The sequence below is a fragment of the Saccopteryx leptura genome, chromosome 3 (genome assembly GCF_036850995.1).
Source record: "Saccopteryx leptura isolate mSacLep1 chromosome 3, mSacLep1_pri_phased_curated, whole genome shotgun sequence".
Classification (NCBI taxonomy): domain Eukaryota; kingdom Metazoa; phylum Chordata; class Mammalia; order Chiroptera; family Emballonuridae; genus Saccopteryx; species Saccopteryx leptura.
In genome coordinates this window covers 127,249,577-127,273,351 of record NC_089505.1, presented here as the reverse complement: position 1 = coordinate 127,273,351, position 23,775 = coordinate 127,249,577, and the positions used below count along the sequence as shown (strand labels likewise).

General features: G+C 52.4%; 1 protein-coding gene across 10 annotated transcripts in view; it reads left to right on the top strand.

The window, feature by feature from the left end:
* LRP8 (LDL receptor related protein 8) overlaps nt 1–23,775 on the top strand; it is a 79,807-nt gene that overhangs the window by 39,201 nt on the left and 16,831 nt on the right. For 2 of the 10 annotated variants that reach the window (XM_066376313.1, XM_066376308.1), the window contains exons 4-15: nt 5,315–5,443; nt 8,559–8,942; nt 9,907–10,029; nt 10,743–10,865; nt 12,824–12,862; nt 14,057–14,176; nt 14,251–14,376; nt 18,067–18,241; nt 20,457–20,684; nt 21,633–21,751; nt 21,999–22,138; nt 23,547–23,688. In XM_066376313.1, the coding sequence (XP_066232410.1) occupies nt 5,315–5,443; nt 8,559–8,942; nt 9,907–10,029; nt 10,743–10,865; nt 12,824–12,862; nt 14,057–14,176; nt 14,251–14,376; nt 18,067–18,241; nt 20,457–20,684; nt 21,633–21,751; nt 21,999–22,138; nt 23,547–23,688 (1,848 nt within the window). The remainder of the gene's footprint in view (nt 1–5,314; nt 5,444–8,558; nt 8,943–9,906; nt 10,030–10,742; nt 10,866–12,823; nt 12,863–14,056; nt 14,177–14,250; nt 14,377–18,066; nt 18,242–20,456; nt 20,685–21,632; nt 21,752–21,998; nt 22,139–23,546; nt 23,689–23,775) is intronic. The other 8 variants (XM_066376314.1, XM_066376312.1, XM_066376319.1 and 5 more) reach the window with 6 other exon arrangements.

Below are 23,775 nucleotides of genomic sequence, written 5' to 3'. Positions count from 1 at the left end.
TGCACCCAGCTCTGAGGCACTGGTATTTGACAGCTGAGTAACTGGAGCCCTGGAGAAGCTGAGGGCCTTGCTTCCGAGACACACAGGTTGCTCATGGCTGGCTCCCAGGCTCTCTGCGGCAGGAGACAGCGCCCCACAGAGTGCAGCCAAGGCTGCAACCAGGGAGCCAGGAGACCCCACTCTCCAGGCTCTTCCAGTGACTTGCTGTGAGGCTCTGCATACTTTCCTGGGTCCCTATGCTGCAGTTTCTAACATTCCAGGATTCCAAAGACCATGATTCTAGGTTCCTGGACTCTTAGAATTCTGAGACTCTCTTTCTCCCTTGCCTGTGCCCAGCTGGGATACAAGGCCCCGGATCCCACTTCCCATGCAGAATTGCATGGTCTGAAGCGGACAAGCCTATGGGTAGGGAGGGCCGCCTGGAGGAGGTTGGCCAGGGTGGGACCTTGAGGCTCAGGCAGAATTTGGGGCAGCAGGACTTGATAGCAGGCTTGCTCACAGCTTTCTGACTGAACAGGAACCCTGCCGCGAACCCACTGCCCATTTAATTGGTGTTGTCATAGCAACCTTCACAGCCTACCAGGTTTCTGGGGTCTGTGCCAGCTCCCAGGATTGAGCCCCCTCCCACCCTCAAAGAAAGATTATAGGCAGTAAGTAGTAAAGTGTAGTGGGTGTGGTATTTGGTACATTTGGGTTCAGGTCCTCTAACCCGTGAGTCCTCAGGCAAATTGCCCAATCTCCCTGTGCCACAGCTTACTCATCTTTAAAATGGAGGTAATGGTACCTGCCTCACAGAGGATGTGAGGATCAAATGAAAAAATATGTATGCAAAGGGTCAATGCTGCAGTAATTGGCAGGGTCGTTTTTATTATTATATTTTGGCTTCAGCCCTCCCCCTCACATACACCAGTTTAAAAATCATAGAATAGTATAAGTGAAGGGGATTGCGTCGAGAGGGAAAGGAATTTGGGAGTAGCTTCCGATTCTTGTGTTCCTCTGCTATGTTATCTACCCCTAGCTGGCTAGGGTTTCTCCTAGCTCTGTTTCCTTCTGGTTCTGGATTCTGTGTCTATCTAATATAGCCAGGAGTCACAGTAGGAAAGCCTGGGACATTTGCCTAATGAAACTAGCATTTCAGCTCTAATTATAGCTCACTTATTGGGGACGGCTTCTGACTCACCTTCAGGCATCTGTGTGGAGGGGATAGGAGGGGAGTTTGGTTCAAGGCGAATGAATTACCATTCTGGTGCTGCTTATTGAAAATGGGGTTTTATTCATAAATCTTAGAGCCTTACCACCTGGAAGAGGACCTCACTGATTAAGCAAGTGCACCTTCCTATTATAGATAAGAAGTGGGAGCCTAGAGATTTTCTGAGATCAGCCAGCAAGTTAGGGGGCTGACCCAGCTACAGGTACTTTGACCCCAGGTGAAGGAGCTGGTGTACCTGCCCCTTCTGCACAACGAATGGTCCCATGCCATACTTCCTGGGGCAGCAGCTGGACACTGACAGTTCCCACCACCTGAGCTCTGGTCCCCTTGGAGCTGGCAGCCCCCATTTGGAGGTTGTCTGCCCCTAAGCCTCATGTGACCTGACACTGTGGCTGTGCTCGCTCAGTAAGCAGCTGTCAACTTTCTTTTATTTTATTCTTTTATCCAACAGACATTTCCTGTTTTATGAATTTGTGAATTTATGAATTAGAGGAAGTACCCGTGGGTTTGGATTTCTGGGGCAGTAGCTCTGGGAATGCATCAATGTCTACAGTGACTTCAGCATGCACTTGGCACTGGCCAGCGGCGCGGGCTTCCTGCCTCTCAGAACCTGGGCACACTGGACCGCAGGCCAAAGGCTTCCCTCAGGCGTCTGTCTCAGAGAGAAAGGCAGAGAGAGATCAGAGACACAGAGACAGACAGACACGCGCATTCCAGGGTGGGGGCTGATCGTGGTGGGCCATGTGGAGGCTGATAATGTACACCCCCAGGGGTGGGCCAGGGCCCTCCTAGCCCTTTGCATTTGCATTTTAGGAAATAAAACAAGGGCAGTTATCTTCTGAGCTTAGAGTGTGTTCCAGGCTCTGAGTGTAGGGATTTGCATACATTTCCCCATTTTAAACCACCCACCAACGCTAGAAGATTATGTGACCCTGTTTTCAGATGAGGGAAGCCAGGGTGCAGAGAATTTAAGTGACTTGCTGAAGGACCTTCGTGTTAGTAAATGAGATTTGGATCCAGGTCTGTCCGCTCTGCCCCCCTCACTGCAAGACTTACTCTCTCTGGGCTTTGCTCTACTCGTTCATAAAATGAAGGTAATGATAGTACCCACTTCATCAGGAGATACTGCATTTCCCAGGGCTAGACAATGAGAGGCCTGGCCCAGAAGCCCAGAGAAGGAGGTTCACATCCTGGCTTTGGGGAAGAACTCTATCACAACAGGGCCAGGGAGGTTCCAGGAAAGATAGGCAGTTGGAACAGCCAGCATCCAGTAGCCTTAGCATGTCCCTTCCTTTCTCTAGGCCTCTGTCTCCTGTCACTCTAATGGCTGCTCTTCGATGTGACCTCCAGGGCCTCTTGAGTCCTGGTATTCCAAGATGGTGTCTTGGCTCTTTGAGGGCAGGAGGGCTGCTGTTAGGCTCTACTGAATCCTCAAGAACCTATAATTAGAGCTGTCTATTTAGGGACACAGCAAATGTCTTATTAATTATAAAAGAAAGGAAGCAGATGGATTGTTTAATCATTGTCCTTGCTGAAAGGTTATGCAATTAACTGTATAAATATTCATTAAAAGTTCAAGTGGCTGCCTGCTGCACTGAGGTCTGCAGAACCATGCCCCTGGAGGTGGTGTGGATGGTCAAGGGACATTCCAGTCACCTGAGCTTTGGGTCAGAGTTTGGAGCTAGTTCTGAGCCACTCCACCCACAAGAGCACGTGGGGTTTGTTGGAAAGGGCAACGCTCTACTCAGGGGAACCTGGACTGTGTGCTTCTCATTGCTGTGCATCTTTAGACCATTACTTGGTCTCTCTGAGCCTCAGTTTCCTCACCTGCAAAATGGATGAGGGACCGCTGCTCTGCTCCACTCCACGGGCAACACTGACATGATAATCTTTATGAATGGGGCCCCTGGAGTCTGGAGTTTGCGCTCACAGCCTGCAGGGCCTGTTTACCTGGCAGGGTGAGGGTAAGAGTGAAACAGGAAAACATCAAATTCTTAGTGTGGAGCGGCCTGACACACTGAAGGTGCTCAGTGAGTGTGACTTCCTTCCAACTGCCGTGAGCTTGTTTCTCGAGGCCTGGCTCAGGACTATATAGTCACCTCGCCCCCCAATCCCATTGTTCTCTTGGGGGCTTGAAAACATATAGAACAGCACTACCATGTTTCTGGAAGTGAATTTAAAAGAGATGAAACATCCTATGTCTTTTGGACTTGAAGAATGATAATGTAGGGATAATTAAAGGGGGGGCCTGGGAATCAGCAGAGTGGGGGGGTTGCTAAAGTACAGATTCCTGGGGTCTGCCCTTGAAGTCTGGATTCAGTCTCGTATGGGTTGGGGCCCAGGAACCTACATTTCCAACAGCTTCCACACCCTCACCCCTTAGTCAGAACTCTGGGAAATGCTGGTCAGCTTCAGCTCCCTGGTGTCCTGGCGGGCCCAGAAGGGAAAGTGCTTCCTGAGGCCCTGCAGCGTGTTGGTGACAGAGCCCCACCTTCCACAGGCCCTTCACCGCCCTGCACTGCAGCCCCATGGTTGCCCCAGGCTCAACCCATCAATTATTTGTTAGGAGAAATTTCTAGAAAATGAATCCTGTATTCCCAATGTATTGCCCTCTATTTCATAAAATGTATTCCTAGGAATAACTTTGGGGTCCATACTGGGGTCTAAGGAACTCCTCTCTCCTGGCATAGTAGTGTTTTGAGGTCTCAACTCAGACACCTGCCCCCACCCCATCTTGTCTATGCCCTTTTCTCATCCCTGTGGCCTCTCATCCCAGCAGTGGAAATAAGAAGAAAGCAAACTGGTCTGAGATCAGAGAGAAGAGCTGAGCATCAGGCAACAGTAATGCACTGCTTTCGGGTGCAATGGGCTATGACAAAGTCGCTGGCATCAGACGCAGCTAACTCTGTTCTTAACCGGCTGTGTGACTTACCACCGTGTACAGCAGTGCTCAATAGATACTCACTGAGAATAAACCAATTCTCATCGGTTACTGTGTATTAGGTATCATTAGTGCACTCTGGGCCAGGCATTCTAGTTCTAAGTTCTTTGCAGTCATTAACTTAGTCATCATAACAATCCTATGAGGTAAGTAATAGTATTACCCCCAATTTATTAGCACAGAAATAAGGATTGTTGGCTAAGGTAGATAGCCAGAGAGTGACCAAGCTAGGATTTGAACCCAGGCAGCCAGACTCCAAAGCCTGTGCTGAAGGCCACAAGATAATCTTCACCCTGCTGAGTTATTATGAAGACTAAGACTGTGCCTGACACATCCCAGAGACTATTGGTCTTTCAGGCCTCCTGTGTACCCTGGAAGACACTCACAAGTCAGCCTCCAGGTCTGCCTCGGCTGGCCCTGTCACATGGGTTATCCTGAGATGCTTAGAGTGAGCGCCATCCCCAGCCCTGATCAGGGTTCTCATTTTTTCTTCCAAATTGAGAATCAACCCCGGGGCTTTGGGCCCCTGATTGAGTCAGTCTCTGATTGCAACTGCAGTAATTATAGCTGTGTGGTCCCGCTGGGCCCTGCCATGCAGTGGCTGCTCTCAGCAGCAGGCTCGCACCACCACTAGCAGAGGAACTTGGTGGGGGTGGGTAGTACCTAATACCGGGAGAGTATCTGAGGCCTGGGTGAACCCTTCAGATCTATAGGTTCAGATCATGGAGTCACTGATCTGAAGGCAAACTAAGGCCCAAATCAGGCATGTCTTGCCCAAGGACATCTAGCTGGGAAATGACAGGGATGCACGCAGGGCATGGCAGCTCTATGTTGCTGGAGCTTAAAGGGGAGGTTTGAAGTGGTAGGAGATGGGACCGGTGAGGCTGGTGGGGGTTGGCCAGATCAAGGAAGCTAGAGTGCCAGGGACCAGTGGTCCACAAAAAGGAGTTAAGCAGGGCAGCGGTGGAGTCAGATATAGATTCAGAAAGTCTTAGAGGCAGACAGAGGCTTCTATGATGAAGAAACTAGACACACAGAACAGGAAGACTTTGATGGATTCCCAGGGCCTCAGGCCAAATGGCTGGGGCCAGGCAGTGGGACCGGTTGGCACCATGCCCTGTGTCCTCCTTGGATAAGCCTTGCACATGTGTCTGTTTCCACAGCCAAGCAGGTGTGTCCTGCAGAGAAGCTGAGCTGTGGACCCACCAGCCACAAGTGTGTGCCGGCCTCGTGGCGCTGCGATGGGGAGAAGGACTGCGAGAGCGGAGAGGACGAGGCCGGCTGTGCCGCCTGTGAGTCGGGGCCAGACCCTAGGGCCTGCCCAGCATGGTCAGGCAGCCCCGGGGGTGGGTCGTAGAGAGAAAAGAGTGATACCAGGACACTAGTAATGGCCAGGCACTTTGGAGACATTTTCTTCTTTCATCCTCACAACCACCTCACAAGCAGCCATTATCATCCCCATTTTATGGGTGAGGAAACTGAGGCTCAGACAAGCGAGGAAAAGTACTCAAGGCTGAGTGATGGAACTGAGATTCAAATTCAGGTCTGAACAGCAAAGCCCATGAGTTTCTTTTACCATGCCTGACATTTGCTCATCCATTCCATACGATCTCTGAGCAAGGGCAGGGAGAACAGACGGGGCCGTAGCAAGAATTGGTGGTGGCCTGGGCCAGGGCATTGGCAGTGTTGGGGGCATGGCAGGAGATAGGGTGGAGGGGAAGACGACAGATTCCTAAAGTGTGAAGGACTGCTGCGGAAATTTCAGATTTGAGCACAAACATTGCAGGGCGGAAAAGACATTCCTAGCAGCCTCGGCAGGGACAGATGGAAGTAGTCACTGGGACAGTTCCACATCACTGAGCTTCAAACACAAGATTATCTCCATCCCAGGGAGCAGGCCAGCAGGTCCTGGGCCAGTGGGGAGTGTGGCTGGGCCATGCTCGTGCCAATTCAATGGGCACCTACTGTGTACAAGGCCTGAGCTAGGCTCTGGAGGGGACAAGAGGCGAGTCCGACACAGTCCTCCCTCTGGGAACTATGATTAATGGGGAAGGCAGACTGGCTGCCAATAACTAGGCTGTGAGGACAGGCTGAGATTGAAGAGGTCACTCGGGAGCTTTTGCCAGGCTCTTGCCCACCACTGTCTTCCACCCCACTCCCTCCACCAGCCTATGTATTTGCATCTTATCCATCCTTCCTGGCCCAGGGGAAATGCCATCTCCTCTGGAGGCTTCTGAGTCACAGCACTCTAAGAGTCTAAATCTGGAGTTTGGATGTTTCTGAAGGGGGAAGCATCTCGGGATGGGGGAAGACCCTGACTGGGGCCAGCAGTGCCAAAGCCCCAGGGATGGCACTGGCTCTTTTCTTCAGCTGGATACTTTTGTGGGGCCTTGCCACCATTGAGAATTCTCCCCTCTCTGCTCCCCCCATTATCAGGTGTTTCTCAGTCATAAAGGGCATCAGTAACTATGGCAGGGGTGAGGATAGCTCTAACTAGGGCATGTTGTAGCAGGAAAGTTCCCTGTTAATTATAACCGTTAGGGGTGTTAGTGGGCTTCTCTGCTACAGCTCCCAGCCACTTGGGCAAAAGAAAAAGAATTCTCCCCTCTCTTGTCCCTTAGAGTTTCTTCCATCTGTGAATGCTGTGAGTGGGGTCTCTGAGCATAACCCTGAGAATATGGATCTTAACACTGCTGTCAGTTTCAAAATCTTAGAGAGAACTCAGTATAAAGAAGCACTTCCTCCTAGAACTCTGAACATGGACAAGCTGAAGCTGGACAGGAAGGAGAGGAGCTAATTTGGCATCAGCATCATCTGAGGGCCAGACATCACAGTGTAGTGTGTGCTTTTCCCACCAATGCTCTAACATCCCAAAAGCCCAGAAGGAGAAAATAATGCATGTCAAAAACTTGATAGAACTGTCAGCAATACATGACATGAGCTGCCTACATTGTGAAACTGAAAGCATCATTCTATTTTATGTTCAGTAACAATGAAAAATGACACTTTTTCCACCACAAAATAAAAACACTGACTCTTGGCACCTCCATGTGGAGAAATCTTGTGTTGCCACTTCCACATTTCCTGTGGCCATAGCCATGCCCCACCTTAGCCCCCACGCTTGTTTTTGGCTTCTGTGTAAGGAATGAAGGAAGGAAGGAGGCAAGGAGGTTGTTGCTCCAGAAACAGCTTATATACTCCAGGAAAAAAAACCCCAAAACCAGAAAGCTGAGAGGAGTCAGAGTAGGAAGGAAGAAGCCAAACCTGAGTTCTTTTTCCCTTGTCACTCTGGACTATGTGACCCTGGGAAAACTGCTCCCTTCTCTGGGCCTCAGTTTCCTCATCTATAAACTAGAAGTTGGGTTGCTGTTTTTAAAGTCCTCCCAGCCTCTGAGCTCAGAGCAGCCCACCAGAGGGGAAGCTAAGGACCCCAGGCAGGGCCAGTGTTTACTGCATGTCCCTAAGTTAGTCATCATCCCGGTGCTGGTCCAGCACCCATTCACAACACACCCACTCTGCAGGGAGCTCTGTGCCAGGCCCTCAGGACAACGCTGGGTTAATCTCAGAGCCAGTCCCCATGCAATCTGTGGTCATGGGCAGATGGAAAAGGATATGAGACCCAGACATCTGAGCGTGATGTGAAAGGCACCCTACAAGCCAGTAGAGGTGGAGAGAGGCTTCCCAAGAAGGGGCGCATGAAGTGCATATGCAGGAAGTGGAATTTGGGCTCTTGATGGATGAGAACTCATCACTGTAAACTGTAGAGACAGTAGTGGGAAAGAGGTACGTACCCAGCAGTTGGACGAGCTTGAGCCAAGGCCCAGAGGTATAACGTGTACAAATGGCCTGGTGTGACTGAAACCAGGGTGTGTGTGGGAATGAGATAGGTAATGGGATAGAGAGCAGTGGCTCTATGCCAGTGGTCTTGGATGCCAGGCCGGGGGACTTAGGTGGTATAATGCAGGCAGATGGGGGCAAGGGGGTGAGCAGGGATCCCAGCAGTACTGTGAAGAAACAGCCTCAGAGCTTGTTCCCTGGAAGGGTCAGTGTCATGTCACATATCATTTCCTAGGAACATCACAAAGTCCTTTAAGACAGGTGGCACTCTACAGCTTTAGAGACTATCCTGCCACCATCCTGTGGGCAGAAGGACAGGAATTCCTACTCACCAGTGAGGCTGGGGAGGCTCAGGGAAGGCAAGTGCGTTGCCCAAGGTCACCGCCCCCCCCCATGACCCTGGCAGGACCTGGATTGGAAGCCCCCTTTGCTGTTCCTGATGGCATGTCCACTACTCAGCCCCATAGCAGGGCTCATTCTGGCCCAGAGGCGAGGGTTCGGGCCCCTGTAGCAGGACCAGCGGGCCGGGGTGGGGTTCCGGCTGGCCGACCGGATCTCTGTCCCGCGCAGTGTGCGCCCCGCACGAGTTCCAGTGCAGCAACCGCTCGTGCCTGGCCACCGTATTCGTCTGCGACGGCGACGACGACTGTGGCGACGGCAGCGACGAGCGCGGCTGTGCTGACCCGGCCTGCGGGCCCCGCGAGTTCCGCTGCGGCGGCGACGGCGGCGCCTGCATCCCCCAGCGCTGGGTCTGCGACCGCCAGTTCGACTGCGAGGACCGCTCGGACGAGGCGGCCGAGCTGTGCGGCCGCGCCGGCCCCGGGGCCACGTCCACGCCCGCCGCCTGCGCCGCCGCCGCCCAGTTCGCCTGCCGCAGCGGCGAGTGCGTGCACCTGGGCTGGCGCTGCGACGGCGACCGCGACTGCAAGGACAAGTCGGACGAAGCCGACTGCCGTAAGCCCCGCCCCTCGTAGCGCCCGGCGCGGCTGCCGGTGCGCCCAGGTCTCCAGGCCAAGCGTGCCTTCCTTTACTTATCTGTCAGTATGACCCTGTTTTACTGTGGGGGAGACCCAGCTTGGGGAAAGTGGAGTGATTTGTTTGCGGTCACGTGGCTACTAAGCTGCAGAGCTCAGGTTTAACTCCAGAGGTCAAGAGTCTTCTGCGGTACCTGGGTCCTTGGATGATGTCCTTCCTCCCTGTCATACCTCCCACTCCTGCCCTTTTCAGTCACGGGCAGTCGCCCTCTGGTTCCCACGAGGGGAAACCTTGGTATACTGAGGAACTCCTGCCACCCTCCTACCTACTGGGGCTGCTCATCCTTCAAGGCCTCGCCCAGAATCCTCCGACCTTCCCAGCTGAGCTTGGTCTTTCCCCTGGGCTCATGCAGGTCCCCGAGCTGCCTTCCGTTGCAGCACATACCCCACTGTTCCGTCACTCTCTGCATTCCTCAAGCCACGTCTGCACCCTTGATCTCCTAGAGGATGGAGAAGCTCTCGGTAGTGTCTGGGTCCTGGTGCCTGGCACAGCACCCGGCACCCAGTGGATGCTCAGGAAGCGTTGCTGAAGGGATGAACTCATTAAGAGATGAGCACCAAGACTAAAAAGAAGGCCATGTGTCCACAATAGAGGGGTAGCCATGAGGAGAGGCAGTGGATGGAGAAACAGGAGACCTGAGTTTTAGTCCTGGCTCTGCTAGCCAGAGTGCTGTGTGACCCTGGGTGAGGCCTTCCCCCTCTCTGAGCTTCAGTCTCCCCATCTGTATACCGGAAGTGCCTTGGCCAGGTGTCCTTCGAGGACTCCCAAGTCCAGTGGCAAGTTCAGCCACTGGTTCTGTCCTTGCCAGGGTGGATATGGGTGGGGCAGGAGAGCTGTCGACCACCATGTTGATTTTGACCCTCTCCTTTCCCTCTCCTGGCAGCATTGGGGACCTGCCGTGGAGACGAATTCCAGTGTGGGGATGGGACCTGTGTCCCTGCAATCAAACGCTGCAACCAGGAACAGGACTGTCCGGATGGGAGTGATGAAGCTGGCTGCCTAAAGGGTGCGTGTGGTCAGACGCAGAGGGGCAGCATCCTCCGTGAGAAACCCGACCTCTCCCCTAACTCCAGCGGGGAGAGCAGAGTTGGAAGCTGCCACCCCTTGGTCCCTGAGATGCATCATTCCCAGAGTATCACTTGTCCTTAAACCACCTGGATCCCCTCGCTGGGGTTCTAGTGACACCAGAACTGGGTTTTTAAGGACTTTGCAAAAGCTGAAAGAAGTCTAAAAGGACATGAAAGGGCATTACAGGAAGCCTAGCGCCCACCATTTATCCACATCCAAGTCTCCAAGTGGCTTTCCTCACTAGTTTTTACTCACTAGACTGAGTAGAGACTGAATCCTAATACCCAGGGAGCCCCCTTAATTCTCAGATGGCTCTTCTGGTCATCACAGCAGGGTCCCTGGGACATGGGTTCCTCAAGCGATGGTCACTCCAGCCCCAGGCTCTCTGTGGAGCTGCTTTTCCCGTCCTGGGCCCCGGTACTACCATCTCAGATACAGACCCCCAGCCCTGCTCAGCTGCATGATGCTTGGGCACCCTGACTATCCCTCAGGTCCTGTTCTGTGAGCAGAGCTCCCACCAGCTCTGCATTCTGCTGTCTGTCCTGGGCCAACCTCTGGGGCTGGAGCTCTGCTCACTTCCCATGGGCACAGCCCAGCCCTCCCTGCTGAAGGTCTCACCGGTGCTGTCCACTCTCTTGTCTGGCCCGACAGAGTCAACATGTGAGGGTCCCCGCAGATTTCAGTGTAAGAGTGGCGAGTGCGTGGACGGCGGGAAAGTGTGTGATTCTCAGAGGGACTGCCCGGACTGGTCGGATGAGCCTCTGAAAGAGTGTGGTACAGTACCTGTCTACATCCCACCGCTGGACTAACCCCCTCCATCCTGCTGGCACCAAGCCAAGGCCCTTACCTGCCCCTCAGCACATGTTCTGCTCTGACCCTCTCTCTGGACTCTTGCCCTGTCCTGTGGCCTCTGATGGAGCTCTTGGCCTCGGAGCCTCTTATTCTACATCTCTACAAATATAAGGGCCTTTCCTTTCCAGCCCAGATGCTCAAAAGTTATGCTTCCTTTCACAAACCCAGCCTCTACCCCTCACTCCTTCCACATTCAGACCTCTTTGTGCCCCATTCTGGAGCCTCTCATACTCAGTGTTTCTGCCCTGCTGACCTAGCCAAGCCCTGGCCTCTGAGGTTACCGCCCCCTACAGGAGGGGGAGGTGGATAATAGCAGGCAGGTGGCCAACTAAGGTACATGCCATGGCCACCTGGCTCCAGCCAGGCCTGAGTGAGGGGAGGACAGAACCAGCAGCATAGGGTGGCATCATCCTGAGCCCTGAGGAGCTTGGACTTTCTGGGACCTAGACTTGCAGGCTGGACATGAGTGAGGAGCAGAAGGAGATGGCTGTCCTGATGGCTAGAGCTACCAGGGTGGGTTCCAGGCTGAGAAGGACAGGAGAGTCTAGACTCTGCTGGGGTGGGCATCCCAGAGAACATGCAGAAAACCCGGTGTGGGCTCCAAGAATGTTCATTTCTGAGGTCAGGGTTTTGACAGATAATTCCTGGGAGGGCAGAGCCGGGTCAGATCCTCCCTCCACCATCCTGGCAGACACGGTTCCACCCAGCACCTCCCCGCCCGGCACTCAGAGGCGCCTTGCTGTCTGGAGCTCCACAGGAACAGCATGTGTCTGGCCCTATGGAAGATTTTTAAACTGATTATGAAAAAAAAGAGTAGCTAGGTGAAGGTCACTCAGCCAGCACCTGAACTTATAGGTGACAGGCTCCCACCCCCTCACCTCAAAACCCTGCCAAGAAAAGTCCCAGAAGAAGGAACCTATGGAAAAAGGACAGGGAAGCAGGAACAACTGAGCCCAGCACCACCCAACCCCACCCCTCCCAGACTTGGAGTTGATCAGGGACTACTCACCTACTAAACTCTCTTCTCTCTCATCTTTTGCATGACACACCAAAGAGAAGTATGTACGCATGTGTTTGTGTCTCTGTGCTGGTGAGAGGCCAGTATCTGTATCCATGGCTCCTTCTCTGAGTCAGGCAAGGGAATTGTATCAGTATCTCTGTGTGTGTTCCCACGTCTGTGTGAATGTGTCTGTGGAGTCCATGGGCCTGTCTGTGCCTCTGCATGTAAGCGGATGTGTGTGTGCATGCAGGTGTGTGCATGGGCTGGTAAAGTGACACTGCCCCTTCCTTCCGTGGGGGACCTCATGCTGCTCAGGCCTCTCTGGATCACCTGTCCTTCTCCTCCCCTGCAGGTATCCCAGAAGAATCATCTCCAGGCTAGATGGAATTGGGAGGCGCCCAGAGATTCCCCTTCAGCCTCTGCCTTGGTGCTAGGCTTCCAGAGAAGGGTTGACAGGGATAGACAGGTCCAGACCCACTACCCATTCTTGCCCTTGCCATCTCAGGTCTAGAGACACCGTGCTCTCCCTTGTCCCCTTTCTGAGCCATCCTACACATGCCATTCCATCAGCATTCAATAAACACAGTGTTGGATTGCTGCTGCCTGCCAAGGAGAGGGAGGACGTGAGCGGGTGCATGAACGAGGCAGGGAGTGAGAGGGCGAACAAAGGAGCGGATGGCGCCGAGGGAATGACACGGTACAGGAGAGGCTAGAGAGGGCTTGGAGGGACAGAAAGATTCCTGGAGGTGGTGCACCACAAAGATCACCCCAAAGGTACCATGGCTCAGCCCACGCCAAGGGGCTGGGGCTCAGGGCCGGGCCTGGTTGAGTTAGCCCCACGCCTCCCAGTCATGAGTTTGCTGTGGTCTTGTTCTTTCAGTTCTGCCAACATCTCGGGGAAACAGAAGGAGGCCTAGGGGTAAAGGGGAACATTCCCTAAGCATGGCTCAGGCTGGAGGTGGGGCGCCCACAGCTGTGCATGGCCTGGGGTAGGCACCTCAAGCCAGCTGTTTGCATGGCCATGGCTGGCTCAGCTTAGCTCTGCTTGGCTTGGCTGGAGTGGCGGTGCATGAGCCTGGAGGGCAGAGGGGTGGTATGGCTCCTTCCCTCGGCTTGCTGAATTAACCTTCTGTGACTCTAAAGCTCAGAAGATGCTGTGAGAACTTGGTGAGCCTTGGTCCTGGCCTCTCTGACCTCCTCTAGGACCCTGCCAGAAGGTGACGAGGGAGTGGGATGGGGGAACCAGACAACCTCCTGGCATCCCTCCCTCCCTTGCAGCAGTTGGTAATCCTAGGACCAGACCTGTGACTAAGAGTAGGAATAAACAGGTGTGGAGAGGAGAGGTGAAATAATCCATCATAGTTTATCATAGGAGAGAATTGACTTAGCAACATCTCAGTGTAGAAAAAGGCCTGGCAGTCTTAGATTAATATGGGGAAGACTGTTCAGACTCCGGCATGGTGGGCCAGGTCTGGAGTATATCCAGAGAAAGGTATCTTGATCAGTAGGGGATTAGAAACCAGTGCTTTAAAGAGATTCTGAGGGAGCCATTAGACTCTGGTCAAGCCCACTCAGCAGAGCTGGGAGCAGGAGCAGAAACTACGAGGGGGCTGACCCTGTGAGGAAGAACTTTGGTCCAGATGGGGGCAGCTGCCTCAAGAGGGGAGTGGGCATCTGAGGCTGGAGATGTTGAAGCGAGGATGTTTCAGAAAGGATTACTGGGGTATCCTGAGGGTTAGATGACGTCCATGCAGGCCCCTTCGACTCTGAGGTCACGGGGAAGGAGGAGCTGGAAGAAACTTGTTTGTGAAAGGACAAACCTTAGGCAGCCTCACTGCCTTTGGCCTGGCGGTGGACAGAGCCCTGGCCTGAGATGCAAAGGACCTGAGTTCTGGTTTCCACTCTGTCCCTGTTTGTGTATCTGGCCTTGAGCAAGGACCCGCCCCTCTCTGACTCACCTCTTGCCCTGTCACCTGGTTAATGAGGCCGAGGCTAAGAGCATCTATGGGAGTCCTGCTGCCCCGAGACTCTGCTTCAGCTCTGGGCCCATCCCTGTCTGGCCCCCACCCCAGGATGGGTTCCTGGACCCTCAGGAGCCCGTGTCCTTTTCCAGGGCTGAACGAGTGTCTGCACAACAATGGCGGCTGCTCCCACATCTGCACTGACCTCAAGATCGGCTTTGAGTGCACCTGCCCAGCAGGCTATCGGCTCCTGGACCAGAAGACCTGTGGCGGTGAGACCCTCCCCTTACACTCCCAAGTAGGGGAAGATCCTCCTGCCAGTTCTGACCTCTGCTCCTCCCTACAGACATTGATGAGTGCAAGGACCCAGATGCCTGCAGCCAGATCTGTGTCAATTACAAGGGCTACTTTAAGTGCGAGTGTCACCCTGGCTACGAGATGGACACACTGACCAAGAACTGCAAGGCTGTCGGTATGGACACCCTAAGATGTGGGGGAAAGGGGAAACCCTGAGGGGTACAGAAGGCAGCATGCTTCCATATATGTGAGGAGTGGATGTGCACACCCATTGCTCAGAGTGTACATACACATCGTGCACACTGCGCTGCACACGGACACCCACACGGACACTACACAGAGGCACCCAGAACAGCCCACAGAGACCACACTCACACAAAACCCAAATATAGACAAGCCACGCGGACTACACACACAGCATAGGCAGCCCACACAAAGAGCATGACATGTGCAGATCTAACATTGATCAGTTCAGCCAACTGAACTCATTCGCTTATTTCAGTTCTTTATCCTGGACACGGAACACTGTTGTAGGCACCGGGTTCAGCAGTAAGCAAAACAGACATAAATCCTTATCTGCCCTCATGGGACTTATATCCTAGTGGGTGAGACAGACAAGAAATCAGATAAATAAATAAAATGCAGTGCATGGCCAATAGTAATAAGGGTTAAGGAGAAATACAAGCTGGGAAGGGAGAAGAAAGTCCAGGAGGGCAGTGGGTTACATTTTTAGATAGATCGATCAGGGAAGCCCTTACCTTCATGATAAGGTGACATTTGAGGTGAAGGGGTGAGCTGGCATTTTTCTGCAAGAAGATCATGAGGCTAAGGAAGAGAAGTGCTAAGGCCCTAAGGTAGGAGCATGCATGGTTTCAGATAAGTGAGGACTAGTGCAGCAGGAGCAAGGAGGACAGACGATAGCCTGACCAGGCGGTGGCGCAGTGGATAGAGCGTCGGACTGGGACACGGAAGACCCAGGTTCGAAACCCCAAGGTCGCCGGCTTGAGCATGGGCTCATCTGGTTTGAGCAAGGCTCACCAGCTTGAACCCAAGGTCACTGGCTTGAGCAAGGGGTCACTTGGTCTGCTATAGCCCCCCGGTCAAGGCACATATGAGAAAGCAATCAATGAACAACTAAGGTGCCGTAACGAAGAATTAATGCTTCTCATCTCTCTCCCTTCCTGTCTATCTGTCCCTATCTGTCCATCTCTCTGTCTCTCTCTCTGTCTCTGTCACACACACACACACACACACACACACACACACACACACACACACACACACAAAAGGAGGACAGACAATAAGTCAGAGAGGTGACTCGGGCAGATCACTAAGGTCTTCTAGACCAGTGGTCCCCAACCCCTGGGTTGCGGACCAATACCGGTCCGTGGGCCATTTGGTACCAGTCTGCAGAGAAAGAATAAATAACTTACATTATTTTCGTTTTATTTATATTTAAGTCTGAACGATGTTTTATTTTTTAAAAATGTCCAGATTCCCTCTGTTACATCCGTCTAAGACTCACTCTTGACGCTGTCTCGGTCACGTGATACATTTATCCGTCCCACCCTAAAGGCTGGTCCGTGAAAATATTTTCTGACATTAAACCAGTCTGTGGCCCAAAAAAGGTTGGGGACCACTGTTCTAGACCACTATGAGGGCTGACGCTCAATTTCACTCTCATTCAGGGGAAAGCTCTGAGGGTTTTGAGTGGAGGAGGGACAGGTGTGTCTCACATTTTAGCTGGCTACCTCTGGCTGCTGTGTTGAGAATAGACTGTAGGGGACAAGGGAGGAAGCAGGGAAACCATGTAGAGGTTTTGACAGTAATCTGGAAGAGAGGTGATGGTGGCGTGGACCAGGGTATTACAGTGAAAATGTAAGAAGTAGAAAGACTAGGTAGATTTTGAAAGTCAGAATTTATTTTGGAACAACAGGATTTACTTATGAATTAAATATGAGATATAAGGGGGGGGGAGGTGAATCCCAGGTTTTTGGCTGAGCAACTGGAGAAATAGGATTGCTATTTATAGAGTTGGGAAAGATGGTGAGAAAAGCAGGTTTAGGGAAAATTAGATTGATTTGGACATGTTACATTTAAGAAAAATACACATCTAGACCCTGGCCAGGAGAGTCAGTTGGTTGGAACGTTGTCCCCATATGCCAAGGTTGCAGGTTCGATCCCCACAGGGAATGTATAAGAATCAACCAATGAATGCATAAGTAAGTGGGACAATAAATGCAGTTAAACAAAAACTGGATCCTAAGCATGTTGGTTCCTGTCACAGTCGCAGCTCTCAGGAGAAAACCACCTCGAGATATCCTGTAACGCAGCCGCTGCATTAGGAAGATAAAGTGTCATCACTCTCACTTTGGTATCAGGAAAACCACACAGTTTGTCACTGGCAGAGCGAGGCCGTGAAGCTAGCTTTCTGCCTTCTCCTCCCTGCACTCAGAGCCCAGTTTTCTGTGCTCTCTGTTTGTACCACACTTGCCCTCTCACCCCGCCCTGCTTTAAAAGAGTCTCCGTCATTACACACAGGTCACACACCCAGCCCCAGGCCCCACATGGCTCTGTGCTGGTCCCACCTGCCCCTGGGGAACACAGTAGCCTGGCACAGGTGCACAGTGGCAGGAACCAGGTGGTCTACAGAGTGTCAGCAGGAAAACAGGAAGGGAAGAAGGCACAGGCAGCTCCAGGTACATGGTGCCCCTCAGACAGTGTGGGTGCCTCATGACCCGAGACATCTGAAAATGGGCTGGGGACTCGCAGCCTGTGCTGAGTGCTGGGACCTCAGACCTATGCAAGAGCCAGGAACGTCTAGTTCACTGATGATCTTCCTGAAATCTAATCTTAAGTCTTTAAATGGGCTTTGTTTCTACATTGGCAGTTGTGTGTTGTCCCATTGCACATAGATAATCTGTGTCATATATCTCACACATCCCACCCCTGCCATTGGCTCAAAATAAAGTGCAAACTCTTCACCCAGCTCACAGATCTCTTCATGGTCTGGCCCCTGCCAACCTCTGCAGCCTTATCTCTTGCCATGTCCCCAAACACAGTCTGCATAAACTAAAGACTCACAGTGACCGCCCTGAAATCTCCTCCCTTGAGTCTCACCCCCAGCTCTGATGTCTGCCTTCCATACTGAGCCTTAGTCATCTTTCTAAAACACTTAATGCTCACATTGCCCTTCTTGAACTGTTACAGTGGGGCTCTTAAGCAGGAGGTGGTAGTTTCTGTGAAGAAATGCATTCTAGACCTGTGGTGGCGCAGTGGATAAAGCGTTGACCTGGAAATGCTGAGGTCACCGGTTCAAAACCCTGGGCTTGCCTGGTCAAGGCACATATGGGAGTTGATGCTTCCAGCTCCTCCCCCCTTCTCTCTCTCTCTGTCTCTCTCTCCCCTCTCTAAAAAAAAAAAAAAGAAATGCATTCTAAGTAGCGGGGACAACTTGAGCAAAGGCCCCTAGGCAGCATAGTTCTGCTGTGGCTGGGTAACGCAGGTAGTCTGATGGCTGGACTCGGGTGTGTGTTAGAGAGGTGAGGGATGAAGTTGGATAGGGAGCTGGGGGGTCACGCTGCGGAAGGCCTTCAGTGCAAGCCTAAGGAAGAAAAGGGAGTCAGAAGATTTGGGGGTAGTTTATATCTAATAAAAAGACCAAAAATCCTGTTATGCGTGGTGCTTTTGCATCACATGCTTTCTGTACCCATTATTTTATCTCCTTCTCTAACCTGTGATGTAGAAATGGTCACCTCTGTTCTACAGAAGAATGAGGCATCACCCAGCAAACCAGTGGCAGAGCCTTGGTTTCCCCTTCCTGCCTCTTGCACTGACCCTTTCTTTCTCAACCTCCCGCTGGCAGCTGGCAGAAGCCCGTCCCTAATCTTCACCAACCGGCACGAAGTGCGGAGGATAGACCTGGTGAAGCGAGACTACTCACGCCTCATCCCCATGCTCAAGAATGTCGTGGCGCTAGACGTTGAAGTTGCCACCAATCGCATCTACTGGTGTGACCTCTCTTACCGCAAGATCTACAGGTAAGCAGTGGCAGGTGTCAGTCAGTAAGGTCTTAGGGGATAGAAGCTGACAGAAGAGAAAGGGTGGCCACTCTACCCCACAGGTCATTACACACAGGTCACACACCCAGCCCCAGGCTCCACATGGCTCTGTGCTGGTCCTACTTGCCCCTGGGGAACACAGTAGCCTGGCACAGGTGCACAGTGGCAGGACCAGGTGGCCTACAGAAGTGTCAGCAGGAAAACAAGAAGGGAAGAAGAATTCTCCCGAACAGAGCTGGGGCTTAGGAAGGGACACAGAGCCACAGTGGCTATGGAACTGCCGGAACTTCACCTAGTAGGTTGGGCTGCAGGCTCTGTGGAGAAAGCGGCTTTGAGCTCCACATGTCTGAGCTTTGACTGACCCCTGGCGGCCTAGTGGAACAGTGCAAGACATAAGAAATGTTCAGTCAGGGCAGAAAGGAAGAAATCCCTGGCTTAGTGAGGACTTTCACAGAGGCTCAAGTATATGTGTTGGATCCTGAAGACTCAAAGATGACTCAGACTGCCTGGAGGATTCCACTCATAATATAGTGATATCAATGGTGATGATCATGACGAACAAGTACAGAGGAGGCCTCTGGCTCAATCTGGAGGTCAGGGAAGTCTTCCTGGAGGCAATTACCCCAGCCCAGCTCTTCACTGTGTCTGGGACACCGCAGTCAATGGATGGTGGCTCTCAGGGAGACTCCCTCCTCGCACACGAACTTCTCTCCTGGGTTCTCAGATCCCACCCGCCTGCCTCCTGGGTCATAGCCTTTCTTTGTTCTGAGATCCATCCACTTAGCAGATCTGCCAATGACCAACCCCTGGGGAGACTGTTGAAAGAATGATGGGATGGATGGGTGGATGGACAGACAGATGGGTAGATAGAAACAAATATACAGTACCAAGTGCTACTCACAACTCAATGCTTACCCCACCACCACCACCACACAGAGACACACACTCAGTTATCACTCACCCAGAAACAGCTAGAGCAGTGCATGTCCAACAGCTGTTACTGAAAGAGGCAGGGTATTATAACAGATTGGATATGGGGCTAAGGAGGAAGCATCCAAATGAACTACTCCCAAGTCCATTTGGGGAGTTTTAGGTTCTGACTTGGGAGGTTTTGTGGATGGTGGTGCTGTTCTCTGATGTGGGAGCTCTGGAGGAGAATCCAGTAGGGGGAGGGTTGGGCAGTCTAGCCACTGGCTGAGGGGAGGGGAATGGTGATACGGGGTTTTGGATGTATTGAGTCCATGGGACATCTAAGGGGAGCCATTTGGCTTTACAGTCTGGTGCTTAAGAGAGTTGTTGGGATGGGAGGGTCAGTTATGGATGGCAGTGGGCACTGTGGATCGACCTTCCCAGAGACAGGTTATGAGGGAGAAGAAAACCTTGGGGAAAACAGCATCTGGGAGACAGAAAGTCCTGTTAATGTTGCCTCCTGAGTGTCTACTGTCTTTTCAGCCCCCTCTCTCCATTCCCACTGGCACAACCCTCCTGCTGACCCTCTTTATCTCTCACCTGGATGCAGTGAACAGCCTTCTCACCAGACTCCCTGCCTTCATTCCCTCCCCTTCCAATCCATCTATTAGTCCATAGGTGCCACAGTAATCTAACATGCCTAACTGGCCCTGTCCTCTTACCTGTCCAGTTACCTGCTCCAAAATAAGATCTCAGTATGGCATGCAGAGCCCCTCTAGATGTGGCCCCTTCTGATACTTACTACCAGTCTGACATCCCACCTGCCCAGCTCTTCCCCCACTAAATAGCTCTCCTTATTCAATATTCCACAATATACTCCTCTGGGCATTTGCACATGTTATTCCCTCTGCTTTCTGTTCTTTGTATTCCTAACAAACTAGTCCTTCAGGACAAAGCCTTCTGCCACCCTCCCGGATGATGTCGTCTCCATTTCTCTGCTGCTGTAGCCCCAGATACTTTCCTTAATCACATTATACTATAATTATCTGGCTGTAAATTTCTGTCCCCCACTAAACTGAGCTTCTCCGGGCCAGAGGCTGTGGCTGATTCAAGCTGACATGCCTACTCTGGTGGCCTGGGAATGTGTTGAATAGAAATTAGCCAAGCTCCTCTGAAATCACTGCCATGGCCCAGAGGGCAGAGAGAGAGGAGAGGGGTGCGCAGGCAGCCCTGAGCTATGCGTGGGTAGACCAGCAGCCCCACAGCCAGCTCTGGTTGCTCCTAGTGCCTACATGGACAAGGCCAGCAACCCGGCTGAGCAGGAGGTCCTCATTGACGAGCAGCTGCACTCTCCAGAGGGCCTGGCAGTAGACTGGGTCCACAAGCACATCTATTGGACGGACTCAGGCAACAAGACCATCTCAGTGGCCACAGTCGATGGTGGCCGCCGGTGCACTCTTTTCAGCCATGACCTCAGTGAACCCCGGGCCATCGCCGTTGACCCCCTGCGAGGGTGAGTGTCGTCACCTAGACCTTCCCATTCTCCCACCGTAGGCGCTCAGTCTTCATTGAGTGTCTGTCATAAGAGCTATCTTGAGGGCTTTGGAAGGCCCTGGACCACTCAGACACAGCCTATGGGAAGAAAGTCCGTGCAGGCCCCTCAGCCTATCGACCGCGGACCAAAGGCTCCTTTGGGCATTAGTTGCCAGGGCTCTCTTGAGACTACTGCTCGCTCATCATACTATAGAATCAGAGCATCTCAGAGCAGAGCAGGTCTCTAGAGCTTGTCTAGGAGAAGTTCCTGGGGCAGGGGGGCTGTCCTCAGGCTGCTGCATGCTGCCGACGGGCAGCTGGTGGCTGCTCACCCACTTCCGGAGACAGGAGCTCATTCCTTCCCCTGGGACTGTTCTGCCCCATTAGAAAGTATTTTTTGTTTTGTTTTCTCATATTCCCAAATCTGCCTCCCTATGACTTCCTCCATAGTCCTGATGTAAATACATGAGGTGAAAGTACTCAGCCCAGTGCCTGGCACATAGTAAGTAAGTACTCAATAAATGTTCAAAAAAGAGAGAGAGAAGACCTGGACAGTTCTAGCTGTGTGGCCCTGCTACATCATCCACTTTCTCCTCTGTGGACCGGAGTCGTCAGGGAGGATTGACCAGGGCCTTCCCACTCTGGGGCCAGGGCTCTAGCTAGAGCTGCCCGAAGGGAGAGGCGGGCTCCTGGGCTATCCAGCAGGGGCGGATGGACACTTGAGGAATACAGGCTTCCCGGGACTCATGAGGTGAAGGCTAAAGCGCCTGCTAACTAAGATTTGATGGTCCCAGTGGATTTCAGAGGTTTTCCCAGTTCCTACTAAGCATAATCTCCAACATTCGGTGGGGCCATTGAGCCCTTGTGATCCAGACCACCCCACTCATGTCCCTGACAAGAAGCCCTATTGGGTTCTTCTCTCTTTTAGGTTCATGTATTGGTCTGACTGGGGGTACCAAGCCAAGATTGAGAAGTCTGGGCTCAATGGTGTGGACCGGCAAACACTGGTGTCAGACAATATTGAGTGGCCCAATGGAATCACCCTGGGTGAGCCCTGCCTTCCCTAGCTAGGGGGCTGTTCCAGCACCTGGTCCTGACCACGTCCTCAGCCCCACGGATTGTTCTGCATACCCTTATAGTGCCGGTGCCTGTGTTTCCTGATGGGTGTCCCAGGATGGCCTCAGTCCGAGGCCTGGCCCAGAAATATGGGTAGGGAGGGGGCACGAGGAGCAGAGACCCAGGCTGTGGTCTCAGGCTTGTGACCTGGTCCCCTGCCGCCTTTTTCTTCCACAAGATTTGCTGAACCAGCGCTTATACTGGGTAGACTCCAAGCTGCACCAGCTGTCTAGCATTGACTTCAGCGGAGGCAACAGAAAGATGCTGATTTCTTCCCCTGACTTCCTGAGCCACCCTTTTGGGATAGCTGTGTTTGAGGTGAGCCCCGTGAGGGGAGACATGGCCCCATGAGGAAGCTAAAGCCTAGAAGAGGTATATTCAGATGGGATGACTCCCTGAGAGTTGTCCAAATGGAAACAAAGGGGCAGGAAGGCCACTGCCATGTTTGTGCACTTTATGAGCTGGCTCCGTGCAAAGGCTCTGTGGCCCATGGCCCGTGCGCCCTTCCCAAGGCCGCTGTCTCAGAGCACTGCTCAGGGGTAAGTTGCTAGACTGTGTATATCTTGTTTCAGAACTCGCAGCACCCACACTTGGCCACGTATACAGAACATACCCAATAAAGGGAGGGAGGGGAGGAGCAATCTGTATTTCCTTACAGTCATTTATTGTTGGAAATGGCCTGAGATGCTATTCACTCAGCACACTTATACTGACCTTTTCTGGACTGTGAGATCATAGAAGTGACTCAGGCATCATCCTAGTCTTCAAGAATCTCCCAGGAGGGGGACAGTTAAGACCCTCATGATTTTTTACCCTATCAACCCTTCTCCCTGGGGGACAAGGAAGTGAGACCCAACCATGGTCTCACACACCTACCTCTTCCCCAAAACTAAGTCTGCCACCAGAGGAGGGAAGGCAAAGGGACAGTGGTCTGTGGTGGGCATTGGCAATATTGCTTGGAGTGACACCACCAAGCAATGCTCTGAATTTATGGGCAAGCCAGCCCCTGCTTCAAAACACAGGTGTGTTCGGACATGTGTATGTGCTTGTGCATATTTGTGGCATGTATGTGTAAAATATATGTATGTGCATGTGTGTAGGTAAATGCATTTAAAAGAGTGCATTCCTGTATATACTGGTGCCTGTGTGTATAAATCTGTGTACCAATACATAGACTAGTGCTTATTTAGGTACAAGTGTGCCTTTGTATGTGTAGATGAGCAGGTGGGTATGTGTCCAGATCTGTACATGAGACTGCTTGCTTGTACCTGTCAATGTGGATATGTCTGCAGATGCACATCTGGGCTTGTATGGACTAACCATTGGATGCATATATGTTATACCCAGAGGCTGTAGGAAGCCCAGCAGGGAATAGTTCTCAGGTGTTCACACATCCCCTCCAGTCATGGTCCTGGGCCCCAGTAATGGTAACAACTAATAGAGACCCAAATTCGAGTTTGCTGGGCTCCAGGAAGCAGGCCTGGCTAAGCATTAATGAGCAGTCCCCAGGCTAGGGCGCAAAATCACTGACTAGGCCTCTGAGACAGGAGGGAGCCAGAGCATATGCCACAGATCGGAGGCCGAGAGTCCCACTGTGAACCTGTGGACAGGATTGCTCAGGGGAGATGGCAGGGAAGTTCTTATGCCCAGTTTCGGGCTGGGCCCTCAGACTGAGGTCATGGGTTTAGGCTCTAGCCCTCCCATCCTCTGCATCTGTACCCCATAGGACAAGGTATTCTGGACAGACTTGGAGAATGAGGCCATTTTCAGTGCAAATCGGCTCAGTGGCCTGGAAATCTCCGTCCTAGCTGAGAACCTCAATAACCCACATGACATTGTCATCTTCCATGAGCTGAAGCAGCCAAGAGGTGAGTCTTCCCTTGTCCCAGGTCCCCTACCCACGTCCTCTCCCTCCACGAGGCAGGCTGCGTCCATGTTCGTGTAACACAACGTCT